General features: G+C 46.0%; 1 protein-coding gene across 1 annotated transcript; it reads right to left on the reverse strand.

Annotated features, from left to right (window-relative positions):
• Nucleotides 1-5,704: 5,704 nt before the first annotated feature.
• On the reverse strand, nt 5,705-24,964 carry LOC129327798 (vomeronasal type-2 receptor 26-like). Its single transcript, XM_054976553.1, has 7 exons — nt 24,942-24,964; nt 24,504-24,651; nt 24,123-24,289; nt 22,247-22,544; nt 12,367-12,594; nt 7,464-7,590; nt 5,705-6,615 (listed from the first exon to the last, which is right to left on the reverse strand). The coding sequence occupies exons 1-7, from the start codon at nt 24,962-24,964 to the stop codon at nt 5,705-5,707; spliced, it is 1,902 nt and encodes a 633-aa protein (XP_054832528.1).
• Between the last annotated feature and the right edge of the window lie 238 nt (nt 24,965-25,202).

The following is a 25,202-nucleotide window of genomic DNA, read 5'->3' on the forward strand; positions in this document are numbered from 1 at the left end:
GTATACACGTAGTATATTGTTTTCTATAAGACTAAGTTCCTGCTTGGAGGTCTTTGATACTGGTGCGGTTCTATCTAGCACATAACTTATATTATTGGTTTCTTGGACGGGGGGGTGTCCATATGACCTTTTTTTCTAAACAGAAAAAGAAACTCACTTAGTTTTTAAAGTGACATACTTTCCCTGAGTTTTTCATAGAATTGCCATGTGCTGCACCATTTATTAGTAATTTCAATCCATTATTTAAAATGTTTTCTCAATACTGTGTATATATATATATACGTGTGTGTGTGTCAACTGAAGAGACACTTTCTGCATTGGATAAAGTGGGATTCTGACCCAGGCAAGTGTCCACCAAGGTCAATTTATTCGTCTTTACAGTGAAATGGAGGTCCCCTTTGCTTGGGTTTTGTTTTGGATTTACTAACAGGGAACCATGGGCCCAACAACGACCTCTCTCCAGATGATTCTTTTAAGGAATGCCTCATTTTTAAAAAGTTGGTAAGTCCTTTTAAAATAGCATTTGGATTTTCAGAATTTTAGTTCTGACGTTCAGTGGAACCCCCTAAATGGAATTGGAGTTGGATATTTTCTTTGGAAACAGTTATTTTCCATTTGTAACATAAGATGTTGAGTTTAAATCCATCTTGAGATTCCACAGGGACAGCAGTCATACATTCTGTATGCTAGTATAATGTGCTTTGATAGTTTTAAAGCCTAGGTGCGCTCAGATAGTCTTTTGGATGGTGAGTTAGGGAATATTCTTTCCCCCTATTTAAAAAAAAAACTGCCAGAGGTCCAGAAGTAACTAGGACTTGACTTCAGTGGACTTAGGATGGCACTATGTATCTCCTGCATGCTCGGAAGAATACCAGCAAGGGTTACCATAAGCTCAACTGGCTGTCAATGTTGACATCACCATACTGATTTCTTCCCTCTTTCTTTCCTCCCCAATCAGAGTCCTGTGTCTCTTGGCTGGCATAAGCTGCTTTGGGACATGGCTACTGGTAAAATGGAATTTAAATATAATGTTCACTCCAAAAACATGAGAAACCTATTTAGTAGAGAGAGGAACAGACTGTGTTCAGCTAGCACAGTGATGCATCTGTTGTACCACCATTAACTGTCTCCAGACTTTAATGTTAATAACATAAATAAACAGGATTATGAGGTCCCCTAGATGGATCTACTGTCTCTTCCTTGGTCACCTGTTTAATACAAGAGGAATTAGAGATAACTTCCTTCCTTCCAGAAGGTTATTAGACATGACAACAGAGACTGAAACCAGGCAGAGTCCACCTTGATTCGACTTACAAACGAACACTTACGGGAAGAAGTCATAGACTGGATCGTGTTTGAATTTATGGCTCGCATAGAAATCGGTCTTTGTAGGGATGACTGCTGCAAGGAGGTAGTCTCCTGGCCTGTGATAATTATTTGGATAGGTGATCAGATCAGCCACATTTATGTTCCCACAAATCAAATGAGGCAAGAATAACAGTAAGAGCAGCACCAGCAGCATCGGCATCCTGAGAAGACAGACTAGTTTTTCTAACTAGTTACAACAACAGAATTTACTAACTGCATTATCCTCTTGTTTTCCATCCGTGCTGCTCAAGGTCTTGCATGCTCAGAGTCCCCGGATGATTTCACAGCCAGGCACTGACGAGACTCAGATGTACAAGCTTAGCTTCAGCAAGGTTGCTGCATCGTGGGAGCTCAGCTGCAGCTCACTTTACCACCAGCCTGCCTCTGTGCCGAAGGAGACTTCATCAGCAATTATGTGAACAGAATCTCCAGCCTAACTTACATTTAACCCTCCTGGAACACATATTTGCAGTTTTCTTTTAACCTTTCAGATGGGGCAATTTTATTATGTATTTTCAAAGTGAGCTCAGGGACCTCCATGAGCAAGAAGGAACAAAACTAATCAATCTGGAAATTACAGGGAAAATAATTACATTCCCAAAGCCCCTGGATGTGTTTGTACCTTCTGTGAGCAGCTGGCAAAAAAAAAGTTTCCAAAAAGTTCATTGATGTCACAGTTTCTCAGATTGTCAAGGAGGAAACATTATCTAACTACATAACTGAGTATGCGTATTTGAGTCAAGTCACCCCATATCCCACAGCGCAGGCACATTAGCGCACCCCTAGTGGGGATAAGAGGAGAGTTGCTCCCAGTTGCACTCACCGCCCAGCTCGATTTGGTGCCTACAGGTGCTAGGGAGGGAGCAATGTCAAGCCTCCAGGGCACCTGGCACGCCCCCCCCCCGCCCCCGCGGCTGCAGCCGGAACTGGGTTGCCAGCTCCAGGTGGTGAAATTCTGGGGGATGGGGGGGGAGCCTCAAGAGGGTGGTTTCTAGGAACCTCAGCCAGGTATAATGCCATAGAGGCCACCCTCCAAAGCAACCCTGTTCTCCAGTGGAAGGGATCTCTGTCAGCTGGATATCAGTTGTAACTCCAGGAGATCTCCAGCCACCACCTGGAGGTTGGGAAGTAAGCTTGTCAGCTTCAGGTGGAGTTCGGGGAGGAAAGGGACCTCAGCTGGGTATAATGCCATAGAATCTCTTCTCCTAAGCAGCTATTTCCTTCAGGGGAACTGATCTCGGTGGCCTGGAGATCAGTTGCAGTTCCAGACCTCCATCACCACCTGGACATTGACAACCTGCCTTCGATGACAGAACAAGTCAGGTGGAGAGGAGAATTTGAGGTTGCAAGGCTCTCCCGCTTGTTCAGGGGCAAAAGGGGTCGCTGCCTCATTCAGGGAAGTCCTCTCAGGCCAGCAAGCAGAGATTGTTTACGTTTGCAGACCCTTCTTTTTCTGAGATAAACGTATTCACAAAGTGCTTGGATAGAAGTGGTGCAGTCACTGCTGTTGGTCTTTAGGGCTCAGCTAGATTCCCGAGATCACTGGGGTATCAAGTGTGCACATGGGAATGCACTTAGACGTAAGCCCCACTGCGCACCACAGCATTTATTCCTGCAGAAAGGCCTAGCGCTGTAAAGGGTCTTGCAACCCGCCGGTGGATCCTGGCTCACGGGGGGAAGATCACTGCTTTAGGAATTCAGGTTGCGTTGGTTAGAAATAAGAAACTTGAGACAGAAGCGTCCGTGAGCCAAAGCCTACTCACATTTGCTAAAACATCAGAACGTTTCTTATATTTCTTATAATGAGTTCCATGGTCTTAACTCACTAAATTTTACAGAAACGTTGAATAAAGAGTCTTTTTTTTTTTGGATTAAAATGAAATTTAAATACATTCTGTTTCAAGACTTATCCTGAAATATATATTGTTTTTAAAAATAAGAGCAATATGGTAAGGCGGATTATATTGAAACAATGCAATAAGAATGGAATAAAATCAGATCACAACATTAGAGAACAATCCACTTAAACAATATAATATAACCTACAATGCAACAAAGTTGGCCAGTAAAATTAGAGAGCAATGCCATAAAACAGTATCATGTATACAATGGACAAAGCGGTGAAAACTGCCTAAAATTTCATAGCCACTAACTCCAACCCTATTTCCTTCGTAAAAAGTGCCCTCCTGACCAACTGTATTTTACCGCAACTCTGTTCTGTTTGTAAAAAGTGCCCCCCTGAACACTTCCATTGTATGCATCCTGCACAATAATAGACGTGTGGGAGACTTCCTTAGCTCCTCAGGCAGGCCGTTCCATCAGGTGAGAGCCACATCGGGGAATGCGCAGGTGTGGGGAGTTGTTGCTCTAACCCAGTTGCAGGGTGGTACCGGCAGGCGGCTTTGCTCAGAGGAGTGAAACTGCTGCAGCAAAGCATACTGGGAGAAGTAAGTACGAGTCCTACGCTATGAGGGACTTCTCACCTATAAAGAACTTGAATTCAGCCTGGATATGAATGGAGCAGCTGATCGATTGGTGTAATGGGCATAATCAGCAGGGGTCATTTTGTAGAAAAAGAGCTGGAGGAACTCATCAGCACAACTCATTAGCATAACTCATTAGCATATGCCATGCCCCTTGACATCACTAGAAATGTGTCGTTGGCGATACTGATTTGCTTATGCCACACACCCTGACATCACCTATCCTGGCTGTTTTGGACCCAATCCTGGCCATTCATGGCCGAAAAGGGGCCCCAAATGGTCAGGATTGAGCCACTGCTAAACAGGAGAGTGATCCACCACCTGTCAGAGGCCCAATCCAGGACAAAATGGGCCTCAAATGGCCAAGAGTCAGGTGGGCAGGTCCACCTGACATGTGACCTCTTTGGGGAACTGTTGGAACTGCATTCCTGCGCGTTCCCCCTCGAAATGAGCCCTGATAATCAGCCACCAAAACTATAATACCATCCTAAAGAGAGTCACATGTTTCTAAGGTGGACTTAGAACGGTAAGTATTCAGGATTGCCTTGCTAATCTCTTTAGCCTTTCCTCTTGGGAAAAGCGCTCCCATCTCTTGATAATTGGGGATGATTTTTGGCACACTTTCCAGCACTACAACGACTTCTCTGAGATAAGGCAACTAGAATTGTACACAGTATTCCAATGTGGCTGCATCATAATGCTATAGAAGAGCATTACAATACTCCCGCGGAGGTGGCAAGGAGGCCCAGCGCAGCGCATCCCTCCCAACCGTTTGCTAGAGCCCATTGCATTTTTTCACACAACTGGCTTTGATGCTAGTTTAGAATAAAACTAACAATATGAGGGCTCCTTTGGTGCAAAACCAGTAACAATAAAGGGAGAAGACCCTCCTCTGAAGGGGAAAAAATCTTTCTTGTCATATAACATACAATCAATGGCCATTTTCACACATCTTACAGGCCTCCAGAACATTGAGCAAAACTCCTGGCAGACAGCGTTTTCTTGCGTGAAATTGCGCCAAGAAGACAATTTCATGCAAAACTCACGGATAACACTTTTAGAACTCTGATTCTGTATAGAGTGGAAACCTAACGGTTACCTTCATGGGCGTAAACTTTGGTACTAATCCTGTGGTAAAAGACATTTTGTCACTTACTGTTTGCAATGGAAATAATGGTTTACATGCTGGAAGGCTGTGGCAACACAGAAAGGGAGGTGGAGTATATCCTTTACCAACCTTCTGACTTGTTTACCAATGAGGCCGATGCTCAGAGGAAACGGGCAGTTGTGTGTAAATGGGTAATGGTAGTATTTCATAGCACAGAGGTAAATACTATCGCTTGATAAAGAACTTCCCGCTAAGCCTCTGCTAAAGTGGCAAGACATTTTGTCTCCAGATTGTCAACAACAAGCACAGGTTACCTCACAAGTGGCAGCTTTCAACCCACTGGAATACATGCATGAAAAGGAAACTTGTTTGATCACTTGATCTGGGTTTCAGTTCACCCAGAAGAGATGGAGAGTGGGGGAAATTCAAATAATATCCACATCAAACTAGCTGGTCATATGCCTATTTATTTATTTATCTATCTATCCCATTCCAAGGTCTCCTCCATTGGTGCCTGCATGCTTCACAGCAGAGTACACATTTGAACTCAGGTCTCCCAGATAAAAGTCTTAACTGTTACAACATATTAATATCACGTTGCTCTGTCTTAAATCAGTGGATTGATGCCATCAGTAGTGATAGCTCGTATACAAGCCAGGATCTAACACCAGAAAGATAGGGAAGGATATACGGTGATTTTGAGAAACTGACCAGGGGAATATTCTCTAAATAATGCCTTTCAGAGTCACACTTTTTCTCTCTTTTTCATCATAAGATGCTCCTTTGTGTTCAGACCAGGCCTCAGTACAATGATGTAGCATTTGGGAAGGAAGATGCAGCCCAACAAGCCAGCACTGGAGGCCAGGATGGAGAAGATCTGCACGGCTACCATGTATTTCCCTTTCGTGCTCAGGTACGTGGGCACAAAGGACACCCAGACGCTACAGAAGACCAGCATGCTGAAGGTGATCAGCTTGGCTTCATTGAACGAACCAGGCAGCTTCCTGGCCAGGAAAGCCACTGTGAAACAGACAGCAGCCAGGAAGCCCATGTAGCCCAGGGCCGTATAAAACATGGCGACAGACCCTTCGTTGCACTGCAGTGTGATCTGTCCAGGCTGGGAGTGCATGTCGGAGTCTGGGAAGGGGGGAGAGATTCCCAGCCAGACACTGCAAATGGCCACTTGAAGGCCAGAGCAGGTCATGACAGTGGAGTTTGCCAAGCTCTTCCCCAGCCATTTCCTCATCGTGTTCCCTGGCTTTGTGGCCATGAAGGCCACCACCACCGTGATAGTTTTGGCCAATAAGGAGGAGATGGCAACAGAGAAGATGATGCTGAAGGCAGTCTGTCGGAGGAGGCAGGTCACCTTCCCAGGCTGACCCATGAAGAGGAAGGAGGACAGAAAGGAGAACAGGAGGGAGATGAGAAGAATGTAGGAGAGATCTCGGTTGTTCGCCTTGACAAGTGGAGTTTCCAGGAATTTAAGGAAGATTCCTAAAACAACGCTTGTGGTCAGGGACAAGAGTAGTGCAAAGAAAGCCATGACGATCCCCAGAGGTTCTTCGTAGGAAAAAAATACGATCCTCTTGGGAACACATTGATCCTTGTCCTCATTTGAAGACTGATCTATTGGACACTCCTCACAACGATTTGAATCTAAAAAAAAAATCACGTAATTTGTTACTTCCTTCTTAGATGCATTTTTGCTTGCTATAATATTATTCCCCCATATTTTTCTGTATCCTCTTTTAATTGATAGAAAATGCCTCTTAATTTTGTTCATCATACTGTCTCAGTTTCCTTCCTCTCTTTTCCCAACATGCTCAAAGCAACAGTCTTGTTTTGTTTTGGGTTTTAAGTTTTCAAATGGTTTTGATTTGTTTTGGTAAACTACTTCCAGAAGGTCATGAAAAGGGAGGCATAAAAATTTTCTTTAAAAATTAAACAATTTCTAAACAAACAAATGACTCTCTCTTCCTTTGTGTTTTTCCTCCCAACAAGCCAGTTAAGTGGGCTAGGCTGGGAGGGAGAGCAACCCAACCAAGGGCACAAAGCAAACTTTATTGTCGGGTATGTGTATGTTGAACAGTCATCTGCCAATCCACTATTGGTGTGTGACACTGAGTTGAGAAATGTATCCCAGCAACACAGAAGCCAATGACAGCAGCCAATAGAAGGTCAGTTCTGGGGAAGAGTTAAGCTCTGACAAGGGCAATTTTAGCCAGCTAGGCTTTGAGGGCTGAGAGTTGGAGGCTGGGAGTGGTGAGTGAGTTAGTTTATCAGGAGTGTGCAAAGCATTCCCAGGTCCCCTGGGGCCCAAACCGGGAGCTGGGGGGCTTGGGGGGGGCATGTGTGCAGAAATTTCCTGTGTATGCATACAGACTCGACAGCCTTTGTTGGTCTCAAATCAGTATTTATTTTTGTAGAACTTTAACCAAAATCTATCATCAGACTTTCCTAGCTAGATCTCTGCCTAACCTCCTAAGTTCACCATATTTTTGTACCTGTCTGTGTGGAAATTGTCCCTCCTCTACATGGTACACAATCATAGCAGCAAATCTGCTGTCCTTCTGGAACCATCTTGCTATATCCAGGCAGGCAGCTCTTGGTGCATACCGATCTAGGTTGTGTCTACATGGTACAGAGAAAGCAAAAAGTTGATTAGGCTCACATAAGAGATTCTGGATCTAGGTAACCAAACTCTGCTGGGCTAGATTATTTGGCCATAGGCAGGCACCACAGGCAGTGGAAACAGAGGCAGAAAATCACCGAGTGATTGGCAGCAGCATACGTGAGAGGGCAGCGGCACAAATGCAGACAAGCTCTGTGCTGCAGCAGGAGAGTAGGATCAGGATGGTGGGGTGGGGGAGGAGGCAGCAGGCAGAGTGGATACCCGTCCCACCCCTCCGCCCCTGCCCAAGCTCCAAAAGAGCCCTTCAAGGCACTTCCGGCAATGTTTTACATTCTGAGGCTCCAGAGACCCTCACTAGGGGTGTGCAGCAGAAAAATTTTCGGGATTCTCGTTTCGGCTTTAGCCGAAAAGAGAATCTCTTCCGTCTAAGCCGAAAGCCGAAACGGCCAGCTGTTTCGGCTTTCGGCTTTTTTTCGGCTTTCGGGGTTCGGGATTCGGCTGTTTTCAGTGGGAAAATGCCTCCGCGTCTTTCCGGATGCCTGGGGGAGGCATTTTCCCACCGAATCAAGCCAAAATTGGTGGGGACCTTCCTCTAACCCCTCTCTAACAACCCCCCAAGTTTCAGACGGATTGGACTTTGGGGGGCCATGTTATGGCCCCCCAAACCAGGTCCCCCTATCCTCATCTTCTTCTTCAGTATTTCCAATGGGGGGAAAATGAAGAGGCAGGCTTCCTTTGCCAAGGGTGGCATTTTGCATGCAAAATGCCCCAACCCTCTGGGGCCCTTCTCCCACCCTTCCTCCCACCCCCCACCAAGGCTCAGCCTGCTCCCCCTTGGGGGGGCATTTCATGGCCTCCCCAAGTAGGTGCTCTCAGCCCCCAAAGTCCACCCCCTACTGCCCCATACAAACCCAATTCCCCCCCATCTGCCAAACACAGACCCAAATCCCCACATTAGCCCCTCACAGACCCAAATCCACCCCCAGCTGCCCCACACCCACCATAACCCCAGGGACAGGCTGGCCAGCCCTCCCCCTTTGAGAACTCCTAAAATCTCTTTCCCAGGGCAATTCCGCACAGCCCAGGGGTGCCACAATGGTGGGCACACTCCTGAGTGCCAACTTATCCCTGGGAAAGAGCACCTGACACACAACCACCCCCTGACACCCCCCCACCTACAGAGAAGGCTGCCTAGCCTGCCCCATTGTTCCCAATGATGGGAACCAACGTCGCATCAAAGAAGGAAACACAGACACACAATGATTCAAGTTACAAAAAAACTTTATTTTGTCACTTTCAAAGTGCAATATGGGTCAACAAATCACAACATACACAATAACTGTTGCCCACACAAAAGAACAACAGAATTAACTACACATCAGAGAATCTTAAAAAAAAATTTTTTAAAAAAAGTTAGAAAAAACTTTATTTTGTCACTTTCAAAGTGCAATATGGGTCAACAAATCACAACACACACAATAACTGTCGCCCACGCAAAAGAACAACAGAATTAACTGCACATCCGAGAATCTTAATTTTTTTTAAAAAAAAAAGTTAGAAAAAACTTAGTGTAGCAAGAGGGGTGGGGGGTGACGAAGGAGTGAGTGATTCACTCCTTCTCCCCCCTCCCCTCTTCTAAGGGGGAGACACATCTCTGCTGCTTTGCAAATGCAAAGTGCAATGCAATGCTTGCACCTTGCATTTGCAAGGCAAAGCAGGATTCCCTTCCCTCCTTTGCAAAAGGGGTGGGGGGTGACGAAGGAGTGAGTGATTCACTCCTTCTCCCCCCCTCCCCTCTTCTTTGAGCCTGCAGGAAGCCTTTGCTTCCAGCAGGATTTTGCTAGGCGCTTGCTAAGGCAAACGCCTAGCAAAATCAAAATGGCGATTCTCGAATGCCGAGAGAAAGCCGAAAATGCCGAAACGTTTCGGCTTTCTTTCTTTCAGATACCTGAAACGTTTCGGCTGCCCCCGAAACGTTTCGGGTACCCCGAAAGAAGCCGAAAGAGGTAATTTCGGCTTTTTTTCGGCATTCGGAATGCCGAATTGCACACCCCTAACCCTCACCCCCCCCTCCCCGGCTTCTGTTCAGGTTGGTATTTCTCTTATTTTGAGGTTCTGTGGCTTAATATTAGGATTCTCTGGTTTGATATTGAGCCTCCTTGACTTTGGTTTTATCGGGCTTTGTTGGTTTAGCTTACATGGGCATGCGATTTACGTTTGGAACTAGCTTTTGGCCAGAGAGTGACTTCGCTTAAGCTTTCCCTTTACTATAAACCTTGGAAATGTTTCTCCCTTATGAAACAATGGAGAATAATGGGGGGTAGCTTGTTCAGTGGTCCAATCTAGCTGAAAGTTGGGAGGTCTTTAGTGGACAGGAAGGAGTAGCTTCCCAGCAGGTTTGGTGGAGTTTTTTTGAAAAATGATCTCTCCTCCCAGCTTCACAGATAATTTTCCCCATTTGGGATTCTCTAAAGAATCTTACCTGGATACCGGTTGTTTTTTTTAAAAAATTATTTATTTTATTTACTTTAGATTTCTATTCTGCTCTCTTCACGAAGGGCTCAGTGCAGATTACAACAGTTTAAAAACATATTAGAATTAATTTATGCAATTAAAACCATAAATCAATTTAAAAGAGAATTTAAAAAAGAAACTCACTCACAGAATTTACGCTAATTACAATCAGATGGCGGCAATCGATAGGCAGCAAGCACAACTCAACAAGATAAGGTGGTGGACAGCCCTAGCAGGGAGGGATTCAGGTTTTATAATCTTCTCCATTTTTTTGGCCAGCAGAGGCCAAGCCCTACCACTACCATATGCCTGGTGGAATATCTCTGTCTTACAGGCCTGGCAAAATGATAACAAATTCTGCCAGGCCCTGGTCTCAGTAGACAGAGAGTTCCACCAGGCTGGAGCCAGGACACAAAATGCCCTGGCCTTGGTTGAGGTCAGGTGGGCCTCCTTGGGGCCAGGGACCACCAATAGATGTTTCTCTCCTGGGCAGGGCTTTTTTTCTGGGGAAATAGGTGGGGAAACTCTCACCTGTGGCAACTCCTGGGAGGAGGTGGTGCGCCTCAACATGTGTGTGTGCACAGTGCCTGCGCATTCCTGGAACTGCATGATGATGTCACTTCTGGGAAGTGATGTCATCACACAGGCGTGGTTGCCCTGGGAGCACTCCTGTGCTCTATAGGGGGGTTCTGATTTGGCCTGGAACAGGCTGCTTCACCACGGGGGAACACTCCCCCGCCCGGCAGTGGCCAGATCTGGGCCATTTGGGGCCCAAATTGGGCCAATATGGGCCCAAAATGGCCTTGATCAGCATGGAACAGGCTGTAGCCACATGGGAGAAAACTCCCCCTCGGGGCAGCAGCCCAAACCTGGCCATTTAGGGGCCAATCCAGGCTGTTCTGGGCCCAAATTAGGTCAAAATGGGTCAGAAATGGCTTGGATCGGCCTGGAACGGGCTGCTGCCACATGGGAGAGCACTCCCCTGCCGGGCAGTGGCCCGATCCTGGCCATTTTGGGCCTGATCCTGCTGATTTTGGCCCAGAATTGGGCCCAAAATGGACAAAGGGGCCCAAAATGGTCAGGATTGGGCAGCTGCCACAAGGAAGAGCACTCCCCCACCCAGCAGAGGCTGAATCCTGGCCATTTCAGGCCCGATCATGGCCATTTGAGGCCCAAATTGGGCTCAAAATGGCCAAAAGGGGCTTAAAATGGGAACCCTCCCACACCTGGCACCGGCCCCATCCTGACCATTTTGGCCTCAATCCGGGCCATTTTGGGCCTTAAATGGGCCCAAAAGGGCCGAAACGACACCAAAACGGCCTGGATTGGGGGAGAAACGGTCTAGATCAGGGCCGATTCCAGACGGCCCTCTGCAATCCAAAACATTGCGCGTTGTTGTGCATCATCGTGCAGGTTGCTGCTGAGTGGGGGAACCTTTCCCCTCCCAGCACCATCGTATCCTGTCTGTTTTGGCCCTGATTTGGGCCGTTTTGGGCCCTAAAAGGCCAAATGGCTTGGATAAGGGCTGAAATGGCCTGAATTGAGCTGGTGCCAGGTGAGGGAACTCTCCCCCACTCAACTCTGGCCCGATTCTGGCTGTTTCAGCCTTGATCCTGGCCGTTTTGCCCCCAATCCTGGCCATTTTGGGCCAGGGCCCAGATAGGGGCTGAAATGGCTGGGATCCCCCAGTGCTGGGTGGGGGAACCCTCCCCTGCCTAGCAGGGGCCTGATCCAGGCTGTTTTAGGCTCAATCTGGGTCCAAAACAGCCAAAATAGGCCATTTTAAAAATACTCACATGTCACCAGTCACGTGGGTATTTAAAAGAGCTGCCAGAACACAGTTCCGGGGTGTTCCAGCTCAAAAAAAGCCCTGCTCCTGATTGGAGCATCCTCTGGGGCACATATGGGAAAGGCGGTCTCACAGATATCCCTGACCCCCAGTTCCAGATCAACTGGATTTTTCCCCTTGCACATCCCTACACATCACTGTTCTCACAAAGGTCTCCTCTGTTCCTCCAACCAAACCAAATAGTACAGATGTGACTCTGGTGCTCAAGTGAGTCACACAAACCTTTCATAGGAAGAGCCCTGTTGGAGCCAGGACAAAAGCCAGCTGAGTTTAGCCTCCCACCCTGGCCAGGCAAGCCATTTCTGTGCTGGTGGGTGCCAAGCACTGTGAACACTGAAAGCACTATCCAAATGCTCCTACTCCCGAAGCAGAAATGTACAAAATTGTCATAAAAAGCAAATAAATGTCTCACCTGGTTAAACAATCTGGGCCAGACAATGCCATTCTCCTGAATGTTCAGCTCTGGGCCTGAGGGAGCCTGGATTTCAAGACCCCCAACTTTCACTCTCACGGCAGAGCCATTAGGAAAGACAACCAAATTCAGAATATCATAGTCAGCAACTAATTCCCCATCCTCGTTAAAATGCACATTCTTTATGGTTGTCGTGTTACAGTAGATGTTTCTCAGAAAAGGATGAAGCTGAAATGAGAATTCCAAGACCAGAGTCAGGGAAACGCTTTAGGTACCACATTCTTCTCCATTCCATTTTTAAAAGAGTTTGTTAAGAGCAATAGCAGTTAGAGCCAGAGGGAAGAGTGTTGCGATCCCTTCATGGTCCCACACACTTCATGTGTGATGGCACTGACGCCTCAAGACCCCGCAAACCTCATATAGGAAAGATATCCCGTTTGGGTTGTTGGCTGGGATGGTGTTGGTTCATTGAAGATCCTGGACATGTAGTCCAGCACATTGTGGCATCTTTCAGGTCCTTTGGATAGCTACATGACCGTCAGGACTAGAGATGGGCATGAATGGCAATATGAACTAAAAAAAACCCCATGAACAGCCCAATCTGCTGTTCGCGAACAAGCTGTTGGTGAGGCCCCATTCTAAACGAACAGGTGGTTGTTGCAAGCCTCATTCGTTGCTGTTTGTTGCTGTTCATCAAGGCAGACAGTCTGGCACCTGCAATCAATTCCCTTGGCAACTTAGGCAGGATAAAAATATATTCAGTAAATACTAATTAAAGATATATACTGGAGGCAAATGGCGCCTCAGTAGAATAATTCCTTGCACTTGTAATATAACGGAAACCTGTCTTACCTGCCACGGCTGTATATTGTGATATTCCGGTCTGTCCCTAGCCATTATATGGTTATATCTAGAAGAAAGCCTCCTGTGTAAGGCATGTGCCACAATATAGACAGCATTATGAACAATGTAGCTCTCTGCAAAGATCTCTTTTTCAAGCCAAGCTGGGGGGGAGCCCTTTTCTATGCATCTGTTCCAAGTTTTCCGTGACCATCTTGGGACTGGCGTGCTGTATGATACAGAACTGTAGCAGTGAAATATATCTGACCAAACTTGTCTAAGGGGATATTTTTCTCGAAGCAAGGAAAGTTCCTGGAGGTTTAACCTGTCCGTCGTTCTGATCACAAAGGACAAGGCGCCGTGGAAGTATCTGACATCCCAGTGGACAAAGGATGTGCTCAAGGTGAAGCCCCACAGGGTGGTTGTGATCCAGACCTTCCCTGCAGGGTTACCTGTTTTTATAACCAATTGTTCCAGTATGAAAGGCAAAACTAACATGGAATGAGGGTCCCCATAATAAATGAACACATTGACTTTCTCCTTTGTGAATTCTTCCCAGATATTTTGATTTGAGTGATATGCAGTGCTCGAGCGGAGAGTCATCATTGTAAAAATCCTCCATGTGAAAGCAATGCAACTCCCGCTCCTGGTGAGCACTGTCCGCCAGGTATTTACAAACAAATCTCCATCTTCATCAGCTGGGGCCACGAGGCCGACCCATGTCCATCTGAAATACGAGAGCAGCTTGACTATTCCCATGTACTGGGACTCTTCATTCGGGCTCATCCAGTATGAAAAAGGGAACTGAGTTTTATCGCTTCCAGCATGGTGCACCAAACCATAGGTCAGCTAGTGAAGAAAAAAATATAATGTTCCAAAATTTGCAAGCATAAAATGCAGGGCTGGCATTGGGTCTCAGGCTCAATCTCTGGCGTCTCCAGTTAAAATAATTAGGTAGTAGGTGACAGGAAAGACCTCCAGCTGAGACCCACGAAAGCTGCTGCAAGTCGGAGCAGACAAGACTGATTGTGATAGGGTCAGACTTGGTATAAGGAAGCCATGTGTGTGTGTACATTAAAAAGTAATTTATGGATAAAGGGGTAGATGAGTCCAAAGATCAACATGTTTGGGCAAAGGGGGTTGATTCTTTTTAAGCAGATAATGAGTGTGTTGTGCATATTTAGTACCTTATCTTGTTTTAGCTCAATTGGTAAAGAAGAAACATAGGCCTTTTATTTGCTCATAAGCAAAGGAAGAACAATACCGTTACCAGGATAAAGGCTCCTTGAACTGATACATTCTTCGGAGCTATGATGCTACAGTACAAGCATTTATACCCTTAGATTAATTAGCATAAGTTATATAAGTCACAACCTTGAAACTGCATCGGTCAAGTAAATGACCACCCCAAATGGTCTAACAGTCTCACATTGGTAGAACAATTCTAGACATCATTACAATATGCATACTTCTCAATATCTTATCAAGGATTATCTTCTTGTGTTAGTATTGCTTAGCACTTTAGAACATCTTCTATCTTTCTCACACTTTCTCTTTCATAAAGGTCACATTATTTCCTGTCCTTTGGCATCTAAATGTCACTTCAGCAACCTTGTGCTTTAGAGATTATTCTTTTAGATAATGTGGGAGGGGAGCAATCCCCCTCCTTCGGAATGCAGTTGAAGCTATGTTCCCTGGTTCTCCCACTCCCAGGTGGCTTCTTTTCTGTTTTGCTCCACCTCTACCTCTGGCATGTTTAATTCAAAAGGAGATTTCTCTTATCAGTCTATGCATAGTACTACAGGTGCATCTGACTATCTATGAGCCACCCCAATACACACAGGTGGATTGCCCTTCTTCAGACTACAGTAACAAGCATTTCACAGTCACTGGCATACACTCATATGTCTTTTGCCTTAGTGTTTGCTGCAGTATATAACAGTAAAAATACAGTTCAGTTACATGAAAATAGGGAAGTCACATAAAATATCTTAATCCATTAAATTCACTTTCCACAAGTGTACTAAGGGAAGGTGGCATGATATAGCCCAGTGTCTTCATATCTTGGAAGCTAAGCAGGGTTAGTATTTGGAGGGGTGACTGGCGTGGAAGACTCTGCAGAGGAAGATAATTGCAAACCACCCCTACGTCTTACCTGCCATGAAATTTCCTTGCTGGGGTCTCCATAAGCTGATTGTGACTTGATGGCACATATGCATGCATGCAATAAATGTACTATTTTGGGGAGGGGTCAGTGGCAGAGAATCTGCTTTACTGGCAGAAGGTCACAGGTTCAACCTCACTTTAAAGTATCATAGGTAAAGGTAGTCCCCTGTAGAAGCATTGAGTCATTACTGACTCATGGGGGGACATTGCATCATGATGTTTTCTTGGCAGACTTTTTACAGGGTGGTTTGCCATTGCCTTCCCCAGTCATCTACACTTTATCCCCAGGAAACTGGATACTCATTTTACTGACCTCAGAAGGATGGATGGTTGAGCCAACCTTGAGTTGGCTACTTAAACCCGGCTTCTGCCAGGATCGAACTCAGGTCATGAGCACAGCTTGGACTGCAGTACTGCAGCTTATCACTAGAGGTGGGCATGAACTGGAAAAAATGAACCATCATTTTGTGGTTCGTCCCATTTCACGAACCACAAACCATGAACTTTCACAAACTTGCTTTAGTTGGTGAACCGGTTCGTGGTTCATGGGGTTTAAATGCCCCTTTCCGTACGGCTGTGAAGCCGCACGGAAAGGGGCATTTCACCCCACTGGCTTGAATCAGGAAGATCCCCGACAAGCAGCTGATTCGGGGTTTAAATGCCAACTGTTCTTCTTCCCATGTTTACAGGACTTTGCTTATTCCCTGCTGGCTTTAAAAGCCAGGAAAGGGCTAAATGGCTGGTTTCCCTTCCTCCTTTGGGGTATACACACACTCTCTGTTTTTTTTAAAGGCAAGAAAGTGTTGAAACATTGTAACATAGCAAAATGGCAACATTGAACCATTACTGCACTTTCCTCCTGGGTTTAAAAGCCAGGAAAGAATTTAATAGCTGCTTTTCCCTCCCCCCCAGGCATGTTTCAGGCTTTGCCAAAGGGAATAAAAACCAAGCGTTTTGCACAGCCCTTTGGAAATGTTGCAACACTTTCTTGCCTTTAAAAAAAAGAGAGAGAGAGAGAGAGTGCATACACACACTCTCCTGCAAACATGGAAAGCAGAACAGCCTGCATGCAGCAGCAGGGAAAGGGGCATTTAAACCCTGAATTAGCTGCTTGTCGAGGCTCAATCCAAGCCCGTCTCCAGGTGCCTAGGAAACTGATTTATTGGTGCCAGGCTGTCTGCAGTGACAAACCGAAAACGAACCAAACAAACCAGCCTAAAGTTCATCCAGGTTCATCAAAAATGGGATCTGACAAACTGCTGGTTCACGAACCATGAACCAGCCCAGTTTGTGACAAACTTTGGTTCGTATTTCAGTTTGTGTTCCATCTCTACTTACCACTGTATGCCATGAGGCAGAGTGGTAAAGTACCATATAGTCTGTGAAAGGTCTAAGACCCTGGAAAGTTTTTGGCTGTCAAAGTAGACAAGACTGCCCTTGATAGAATAAGGGTCTGACTCAGTAGAAGACATATTCATGTATTTAGTGCTAAAATGCTTGCAGGCAAGTCTCAGGTTCAATCACTGGCATAGCCATTTAAATGGGTCAAACAATGGGTAATGTGAAACAGACTAGGCTCACTGGAGAGCCATTGCCTGTCAGAGGAGAGAATACTGGGCTTCTGGTGAGGGAAATGGTGAGCGGACATCTCCTCTGAGTACAAAGAGACAATACAGCTTAATTACTGGCAGGAGAGAGGTTCCTGTTGGCTTATCTTACTTGATTAAAAGACAGACAGGGAGATTACCTAAGTGTATTTCTCAAGGTTGCTCCTGGTGGAGATTTATTGCAGTGATGAAGGCTTTTGCAATTTAACTCCTGGGTTGAGCGACCTGGAGTCTTGGGATATTCATCTAAGCTTGGAGCTGTGGTTGAAGCTGTAAAAGGATATTAAGCTCACCCACCCTCATTTCTATGGGAATCTAATGCACAAAGAGAGATTTTCTCCAAGACAAAGACACAACTGCTTATGGTGAGACAAGCCTTCTTTCTGGAATTATAAAAAGTTATCTGAATGATTTATAGATTAATAACTAAAAAAGTTTAAAAAGAATAAAAGGCTTTTGCAGTGGAAAAGGGGACAATACCTTTTTTCAAAGAACTTTTAAGTTTAATTTTATTTGTGATGAAAGTGCGTCTGTGGAAATGTTGCCAGCTAAAAAGAACGGATGGCCATGGGATTGTTTCCTGTTTACTTTAAAGGACTGCCAGTAATTGGAAGGTTCTATACAACAAAAGTAAGAAAAATTGGCAGACTGAGATCTCTGTTGTTATGATGACAAGTTATAAAGCTCTGGAAAGCAAAACTACATGCATGGTTGCTTTAAGATTGCAGATCTGTTTTCAGTTTCTATCTAATAATGGTAAATACCAGAAAGAACCCAGGCAGAAGAGGATCAGTAGATATATCTGCTGAAAAACTGGCTTCAATGGATTTGATTCAGAAATGGTTTGAACAAATGGGACCTTAGATGGAAGATTTGGGGAAAGATCTTGGGAAGAAATGGAAGATTTTGAAAGAAAAATGGATGAAAGAATTTTACAAGTTAAAGATGACTTGAAAGGTGAAATTGGAAAAAATCTATGAAGCAAATGTCTGGAGAAATTAAGTCAAATTGATGGTTCTAGAGAATAAAACTGATTTTTTGGACGGAGAGATGGATAGACAAGTAGATAATCTGGCCTCATTGGAATTGAGAGAAAGGGAGTTTGGCTTGAGATTTAGAGCCATTCCAGAGATGCCTGGTGAAGATATCAAGAAAAGAAGATATCAAGAAAAGAAAAGATTGTTCTAGCCTTGGCAAATCTTTTAGATTGTGATCAGAAAGATATGGAATCAGAAGTTGACAAAGTGTATAGAATTAACTCTAAGTTTGACAAAACAAGAAAAGTTCCAAGGGATACATTGGTTCATTTTGTAAGAAGGAATATAAGGGAGCAGGTTCTTCAACAAAATTAAAAATTGATAGTTGTTTTGAAATAAATCTGAATTTTACTTTTGTGAAAGAGAAAAGACTATGCATTTTTGACTGACAAATTAAGGCAGAAAAAGAATGCTTTTCTGTGGGATACCCCAGAAAGTGTGATTTTTACATTTAAAAAATGAAGATTCAGACTGAATTCAATCCAAAAGGTGACAATTTTCCTAGAAAGATTGAAAAGACATTTGGAGGAGATGGAAAGTCCAACAGAACTTACACAAGACCAGCTATAAGATTTGAGAAAGTATGACTCTGAATTGGATGCTACAGGTATTAATTTTGGAAAGAAAGAAAAATTCTTTTTTTATTTCTTGTTCTTGTTTTTCCCCATATTTTTCTTTTCAAAAAGGAGAATTTTAAAATTTTTGATCACAATATATATTATAAAGGTTAATTTGAAATATTCATGGAACAAATGCTCCTCAAAAGAGAAAAAATATTTCACTATTTGAAAAGATTTAAAACCGGATATTATTTGCTTACAAAAGACTCATATCAGAAAAAAGATATAAAATATTTGGTCTATAAAAAGTTTGGTGAGGAATTTATTTCAGCAGACATCAGGAAGAGGAATGGAGTTTTTTATATATTAAATCTCATTTAAAACCCAATTTGGTGTTGAGTGATGATCATGAAAGATCTGTCAGTTTAGAGGTTGTGAGATTAAGACTATGGTTGTGGGAATCTATGCCTCAAGACAAAGCTGGGTTTTATAAAAGATTTATGGAGACTTTAATAGATTTACCATATGTAAGTTGGTGTTTGATGGGAGATCGGAATGGAATGATTTCTCCACTAATGGACAGGCTTTCTGAGAAAAATATCAAAATTCTCCAGGGCAAACTACCGAAGAATATTTTTGATTTATTGGACAATCTGGCATTGGTTGATTTGTGGAGACAGAAAAATGTTAACGTAAGAGAATATACAAAATTTTTAGAAAGATGTAGATCTTTTTCAAGAATAGATATGATTTTGACTACAAGAGATAGCTAAGATATCTAAAGTAGGGATTCTACCAAAGATGTTTTCAGACTACAACCCAGCAACTATGACTTATAAAAGGAAAGCTGATCTTTTTAGATGGAGATTAAATGAATTATTGTTACAAAATGAAATAATTATTAAAGACTGTAAAAGGAAATTAAAAGTTTTTTTGAAAATAATTTAAATAAGGGCACGAATCTGAGAGTGGTTTGGGAAGCAAGTAAAGCCTTTATTGGAGGCTATTTAATACAAAGTTATGCAAAGTTCTGCATTTAGGTAGGAAAAATCAAAAGCATAATTATAGAATGGAGGAGACTTGTCTTGGCAATAGTATGGGTGAAAAGGATCTAGGGGTTTTAGCAGGGCTTATTTGGAGGCGGAAAGCGCCGGAACAGTGTTCCGGTAGCTCTGAAAAGAGGTCACGTGGGTTTTGGCCCCACCCACGTGATTCCTTTTCCTCCTGGCTGTTCTCGTCTTTAGCAGCAGGCTCTGCTGCTTTACTTCCATTTGTGACTTGTGGGAGAGAAGGAGGGAGAGAAAATGAGTGAGTGAGTGCAAGCTGGGTGGGGCTGGGCTCCAAAGGACCGTAAGCTGCTTAGAATTCATTCTGCTCTGCTTGCTTTATTTTCATTTGTGACTTGTGGGAGAAAAGGAGGGAGAGAAAATGAGTGAATGAGTGCAAGCCGAGTGGGGCTGGTCTGCAAAGGAACATAAGCTGCTTAGAATTCATTGTGCTGCTTTATTTTCATTTGTGACTTGTGTGTGTGAGAGAGAGAGAGTGAGTGAGTGCGTGCATGCGTGCAAGCAGGGCTGGCTCTCCAGAGGAGGGTAAGCTGCTTTGAGTTCATTCTGCTTTAAGGAAATATCTGGAGATTTTTGGGGAAAGGGGCCTGAGGGGTGGATGGTGCCTTCTGATACACTTCCGGCGATGTCAGGGGGTGTGGCATATGCTAATGAGATATGCTAATGAGTGCCTGCAGTTCTTTTTCTAGGAAATGACCCCTGGGTTTTAGTTAAACATACAGTAAACATGAGTCAGCAGTGTGAGGTGGTAGCTAAAAAGGCAAATGTGAATTTGGGCTGTATCAATAGTAGTGTCCAGATCGCACAAAGTGATGGTATCGTTTTACTCTGCTCTGGTTAGACCTCATTTGGAATCCTTTGTTCAGTTTTGGGCACTATTTTTAAAGAAAGATATAGACAAACTGTAACATGTCCAGAAGGCAACACAGATGCTGAAGCGTCTGGACACCAAGTCTTATAAGGAAAGATTGAAGGAGCTTGGAATGCTTAGCCTGGAGAGGAGCCAACTGAGAGGTGATATGATAACCATCAAGTACTTGAAGGGCTGCCATATAGAGGATGGCACGGGGTTGTTTTCCACTGCCCCAGAAGGTCAGACCAGAACGAATGAGTTGAAATTAAATCAAAAGATTTTTCGGCTAAACATTAGGAAGAACTTCCTGACAGAGCGATCTCTCAATGGAACAGGCTTCCTTGGGAGGTGGTTGGCTTTCCTTCTTTGGAGGTTTTTAAGCAAAGGCTAGATGGTCATCTGACAACAATGCTGATTCTGTGAACCTAGGCAGATCATGAGCGGGAGCGCAGGAAGGGTTACATCAGTGCTTAGTTCTCATGGCTCCTTCTTATACACTCAGGGTGATGCCACTTTGGGGTCAGGAAGCAATTTTCTCCAGGCCAGTTTGGCTAGGGATCCTGGAGGTGTTTTACCATCTTCTGGGAATGGAGCAGGGATCACTGGGGGTGTGAGGGGGAGGTAGTTGTGAATTTCCTGCATTGTGCAGGGGGTGGACAAGATGACCCTGGAGATCCCTTCCAACTCTATAATTCATTGATTCTATGATTCCATTAGCCATGCCATTTTGAGAATATGAAATAAACTAGCAACAAAGCCCGTTGCATGAAAAAATGCAATGGGCGCTAGCAAACAGAAGAGGTGCACCATGCCGGGCCTCCCTGCCGCCACTGTGGCCTTTGGAGGGACACACTGCCTTGCCTGGCCTTCTCACCTCTGCAGCCTCTGAAGGGATGCGCCACCTTGCCTGGCTTTCCCACCACCATGGCCTCTGGGCAGGTGCACCAGGATAAGAACTGAGTTGTCACCAATATGGCTTGGCTTAGATATGGTAGGATTATAAAGCTACTCAGGATGTGTTTAGGGATGAAGGGGCTCAGAGAGCCAAACCACACCCTGCCATGAGACACCCCTGCTGCCCCCTAATTCTGCACTGGGCCTGGGTATTTCCAGATAGGCCAGTCACCCCAGTGTAAAACCTTTGGAGTTGGGCATTGGGCTGCACTGACAGAACCCGAATGGGCTTTGATGGACTGTAAAGGACTGACTTGCTATAAAACAGCTTCATGTGTTCAATTTGTACTGGAAATGTAGGGGATTTTGTTTTAAGTCCTACTTCCTATTTCTTTCATATTGATGAACAAAGTTTGAGTTCAGTATCACCTTAAATACTAACAAAACTTTCCAGGATATAGGCGTTCCTGAGTCAAAGCCCACTTCATCAGAGTGATCCCCACGTTTCATACTGGGGCTCCCCACTGGAGCCCCACTGGAGCCCCACATTTTTTTTTTGTTTATTAGTTGCTACTTTGACTATTTTTTGTGTAGTTGGATTGCTGTTACTGTCATTTTCTCTATATAAAACTCCTAATTAAAAATGATATTGATAGACCAATGGGCTGACTCAGTAGGAAGCAGTTCCATGTATGCATGAGGAATGCATGTGCATGCACGCGTGCACAAACAGAACATAGGTGTGTCCATGCATTCTCCCACTGACCCCAATGTCACCCTCCTGAAGAGACAGCAGTTGCAACAGAAGTTGGGTCCTCCTGGGCTTGCCCTGCCTCCTCTCCCAGCCCACTCATACCTGAGGAATTTTGTAGATGCTCAGCACAGTGGCCATCTGAAAGAAGACCTGGTCATCGCCACCCTGAAGGACCGCCAGTGGCTCCTCCTGCTTTCCACACAAATAGTTGGGGAAAGCCAAGTGATGTAGCCCGGTACAAAGGAGGTCTACGGTAGTCTCAGAAGCTATCCTTGCACTTTGGTAATTTTCATAGATGTTGTAGCCCAGAGTGATGTTAGGTAAGAGTCTGGGATTCTCATTGATCTCACTAATGGCGAACAAGATAGCCAGGGTGTGCTCGTAGTTCGTTTCAAAGAATCTGTAATGTAAATTCAGTGGCATATCATAAGGTTACCTTCTAGCAAGTTGGAACACAAGATCAACTCTGCTTCTTCAAAAGATGTCGTTGTGTGGCACAGCCTTTCCTCCTTCCAGGTCCTCCTTGAAATGCACAGTTTCTGCTAAACAGTTGACAGAACCCCTGAGTTCCCCTTCCCACAGAAACTAAGCCAAAGTCTTTGTAATTAAACCAATTGCATCCCGTGGCCCCTTGACAGTTGCCTCTGTAAGAATTCCACCCCAGGCCTTCTCAGGCCACTCACTCCCCCAGCACCTGGAACAAACCAGCAAGACAGCAAGTCACAACCCTGCCCAGAGCACAGGGGTAATTGTCCGAGCAAAACCCATTGTTGTCTGTGGGAATCCCTCTCAGTAGTCCAATTCCCTGTGAATTTGGGGTGCACTTTCTCCTCTTCAGCTGGTACTACCTCTTTGGTCACCCTCTCTGCTCTGTTTGATGCCAGGAGAAACATCAAGCCAGGCTCTTTGGTATCGCGGGCACTACCAAGCTAATGGATGGAATGAGTGCAGTCTTTTATCTTTAAGCACTACACAAGCTTTCTTTTACTATCCACACAGATACAGAATCTAAGAAAAATAACACTAAACAGAGAAAGATGTCATTGCTATCTTGAAACTACCCCTGTCGGGGTAGGCCACCTGAACCACCCCCATATAAACGTTAAACCCTTCCAACCAGTTGTTAAACGTGCGCTTGGCCACCGCTTTCTTAGCCCCGTGCTTATCCTTCCTGGAGGGAGGGCCGCTCCTCCCATCCTCGGCCTCGGGCCTGAGGAAGGAAAAGACATCCACATAATATCCATCTAGAATCCATTCTCTGATCTTGCGGGCCAGATGGATTCCGGGAGGGTCCTCATCGTCAGTAAATAAGTTAGGGAGAGGAGGGGCCTGCTCCTGCCCCTCATCCCAAACAGCCACACGTCACCACTTATGGCGGTTCCCTCCCTCCTGCGCCGAGCCCACCTCGGGAGGCCTGGGACAGAGGCGGCAGTTACCCAATAATTCTCCCCAGGAACCTCCTCGTCGGAAGAGGAGGACTCACCTGAGGATCCCCCGCTGTCTGATTCCTCCTGGTGTCTGTGCCTCCGAGTCTTCCTTCTGCTGGTCCTCCTCCTCTTAGGAGCAGGCAGCCACTCACCACTGGGGCTGCTGGAGCTGGAGCTTGGCAACCGAGCGGCCCGGCTTCCCTTGCTGGCCCTCCGGCCGACTGGCCTCTTCTGGCCCCCAATGGGCTCCGAGGGGGATGAAGCCCATTCGTGCCCAGAGCTCCCCAGCTGCTCCACCCAGGCAGTGAGCAGCTCTAAGGCCTTACTGATGTCCTGGAGGGAACTGGGGGGTGGGCCAGGGTTACCACGCCCCGCGCCCCGTCCCCCTGTGCTGTGCTGCACTGCTGGCTTGGCCCTGGCACCCGCCCCTTGCCCCTTACTGCCTTTCCCAGTTGCCTTGCGGGGGGGGAGACAGGTTGCCCAGGCATTGCCCTCTGCTGTACCCTTCCAGCCTGCTTGGCCCTCCCTGTCTGCCCCTTGGAAGGCTTTGCCTTGGTGGCTGGCTTGCTTGATGTGGGTCTGTTACTGCCCACTCGCTTTTGCTGCGAGGGCTGGGCAGCCCTAGCTCTGCCCGATGGAGCTTGCCCTGAGCTGTGCTTCCCAGCCCAGGGTCCGGCTCCCCTGGAGCTCCGAGCAGGCGCCATACTATGGCAGCTGCCTGGAGAAGGTAAAGGAGAGAGAGTAGGGGGGGGTAGAAGCCCGCGGTGCAGCCTGTGCCGCACTGAGGCCGGGCTGATCCTGTGCCCGGGATGGAGCTTGCCCTCCTGAGTAGCACGTGGCCATGAAGGCTCCCTGCTGCTCTTCGCTCATCTCTTCACCATGCCAAGGCTTGGGCTCAGCTAGACCCAAGCCTCTGGCCGCGGCGCTCCCACCCGACTTGGCCTTGCCCGAGTCAGGGAGCCGATCGACGAGACCATTGGAGAGAGACTGCTCCGACCTCCCCGTCCGTCGTCTCGCAGCTCGCCCAAAGTCCTGTCATCTCTGCCGCTCGCCGCTGCTCCGCTGCTGTTCTGCTTCCTTCTGCCTCGATCGCGTCAAAAAGCAGAGTGAGGGGGAGTGGGGCCGGCTCTTGTTTAAATGCAGAGCTGCTGGACCAGAGGGAGAACTTTGCTTCTCAGGTCCGGTGGCTGGCCCCGCCCCCCGGCAGCTCCTCCCCGGCTGCCTGCGATTGGGCAGCCAAGATTTAAACTGATTGGCCGCCCCGAAAGCAGAGCACACCAGGGGAAGGAAGGAACCGGCCGCGCCCGTCCCAGCCTCCGGGCTGGCCGCCGTAAACCCTCCGCCCGGTTAGTCGGGCATCGGTTGCTTACCTGGCATTTGCTTTCTCCCCCATCCTCTACCCCTCATTATGGGCTGGATAAAATGGGTACATGCGAGGAAGGTGCTCTCCCACTCTCACCCACCATACACCTCACATATCTCATGTATCACACACCAACCATGAGTGAACAGCCTTTTTTCAATGGTCCTCGTCTCCAGGTACATTAGAGGTGCATTGGAGGTGCATTGGGCCATCTGGCCTCTGGAGCCTCAGTTCCTGGAACCTAACAGAATGTAGCGGTCCAATGGGA

This window comes from Eublepharis macularius, chromosome 4, assembly GCF_028583425.1.
Source record: "Eublepharis macularius isolate TG4126 chromosome 4, MPM_Emac_v1.0, whole genome shotgun sequence".
Classification (NCBI taxonomy): domain Eukaryota; kingdom Metazoa; phylum Chordata; class Lepidosauria; order Squamata; family Eublepharidae; genus Eublepharis; species Eublepharis macularius.

Coding starts and splice junctions, on each gene's coding strand:
- LOC129327798 (XM_054976553.1), bottom strand. CDS start 24,964: ATGGGGGAGAAAGCAAATGCCAG. Junction 24,652..24,941: donor GGGGAGAAAGCAAATGCCAG/GTAAGCAACCGA, acceptor CGATCGAGGCAG/AAGGAAGCAGAACAGCAGCG. Junction 12,595..22,246: donor GCATCTACAAAATTCCTCAG/GTATGAGTGGGC, acceptor TTCTCATTTCAG/CTTCATCCTTTTCTGAGAAA.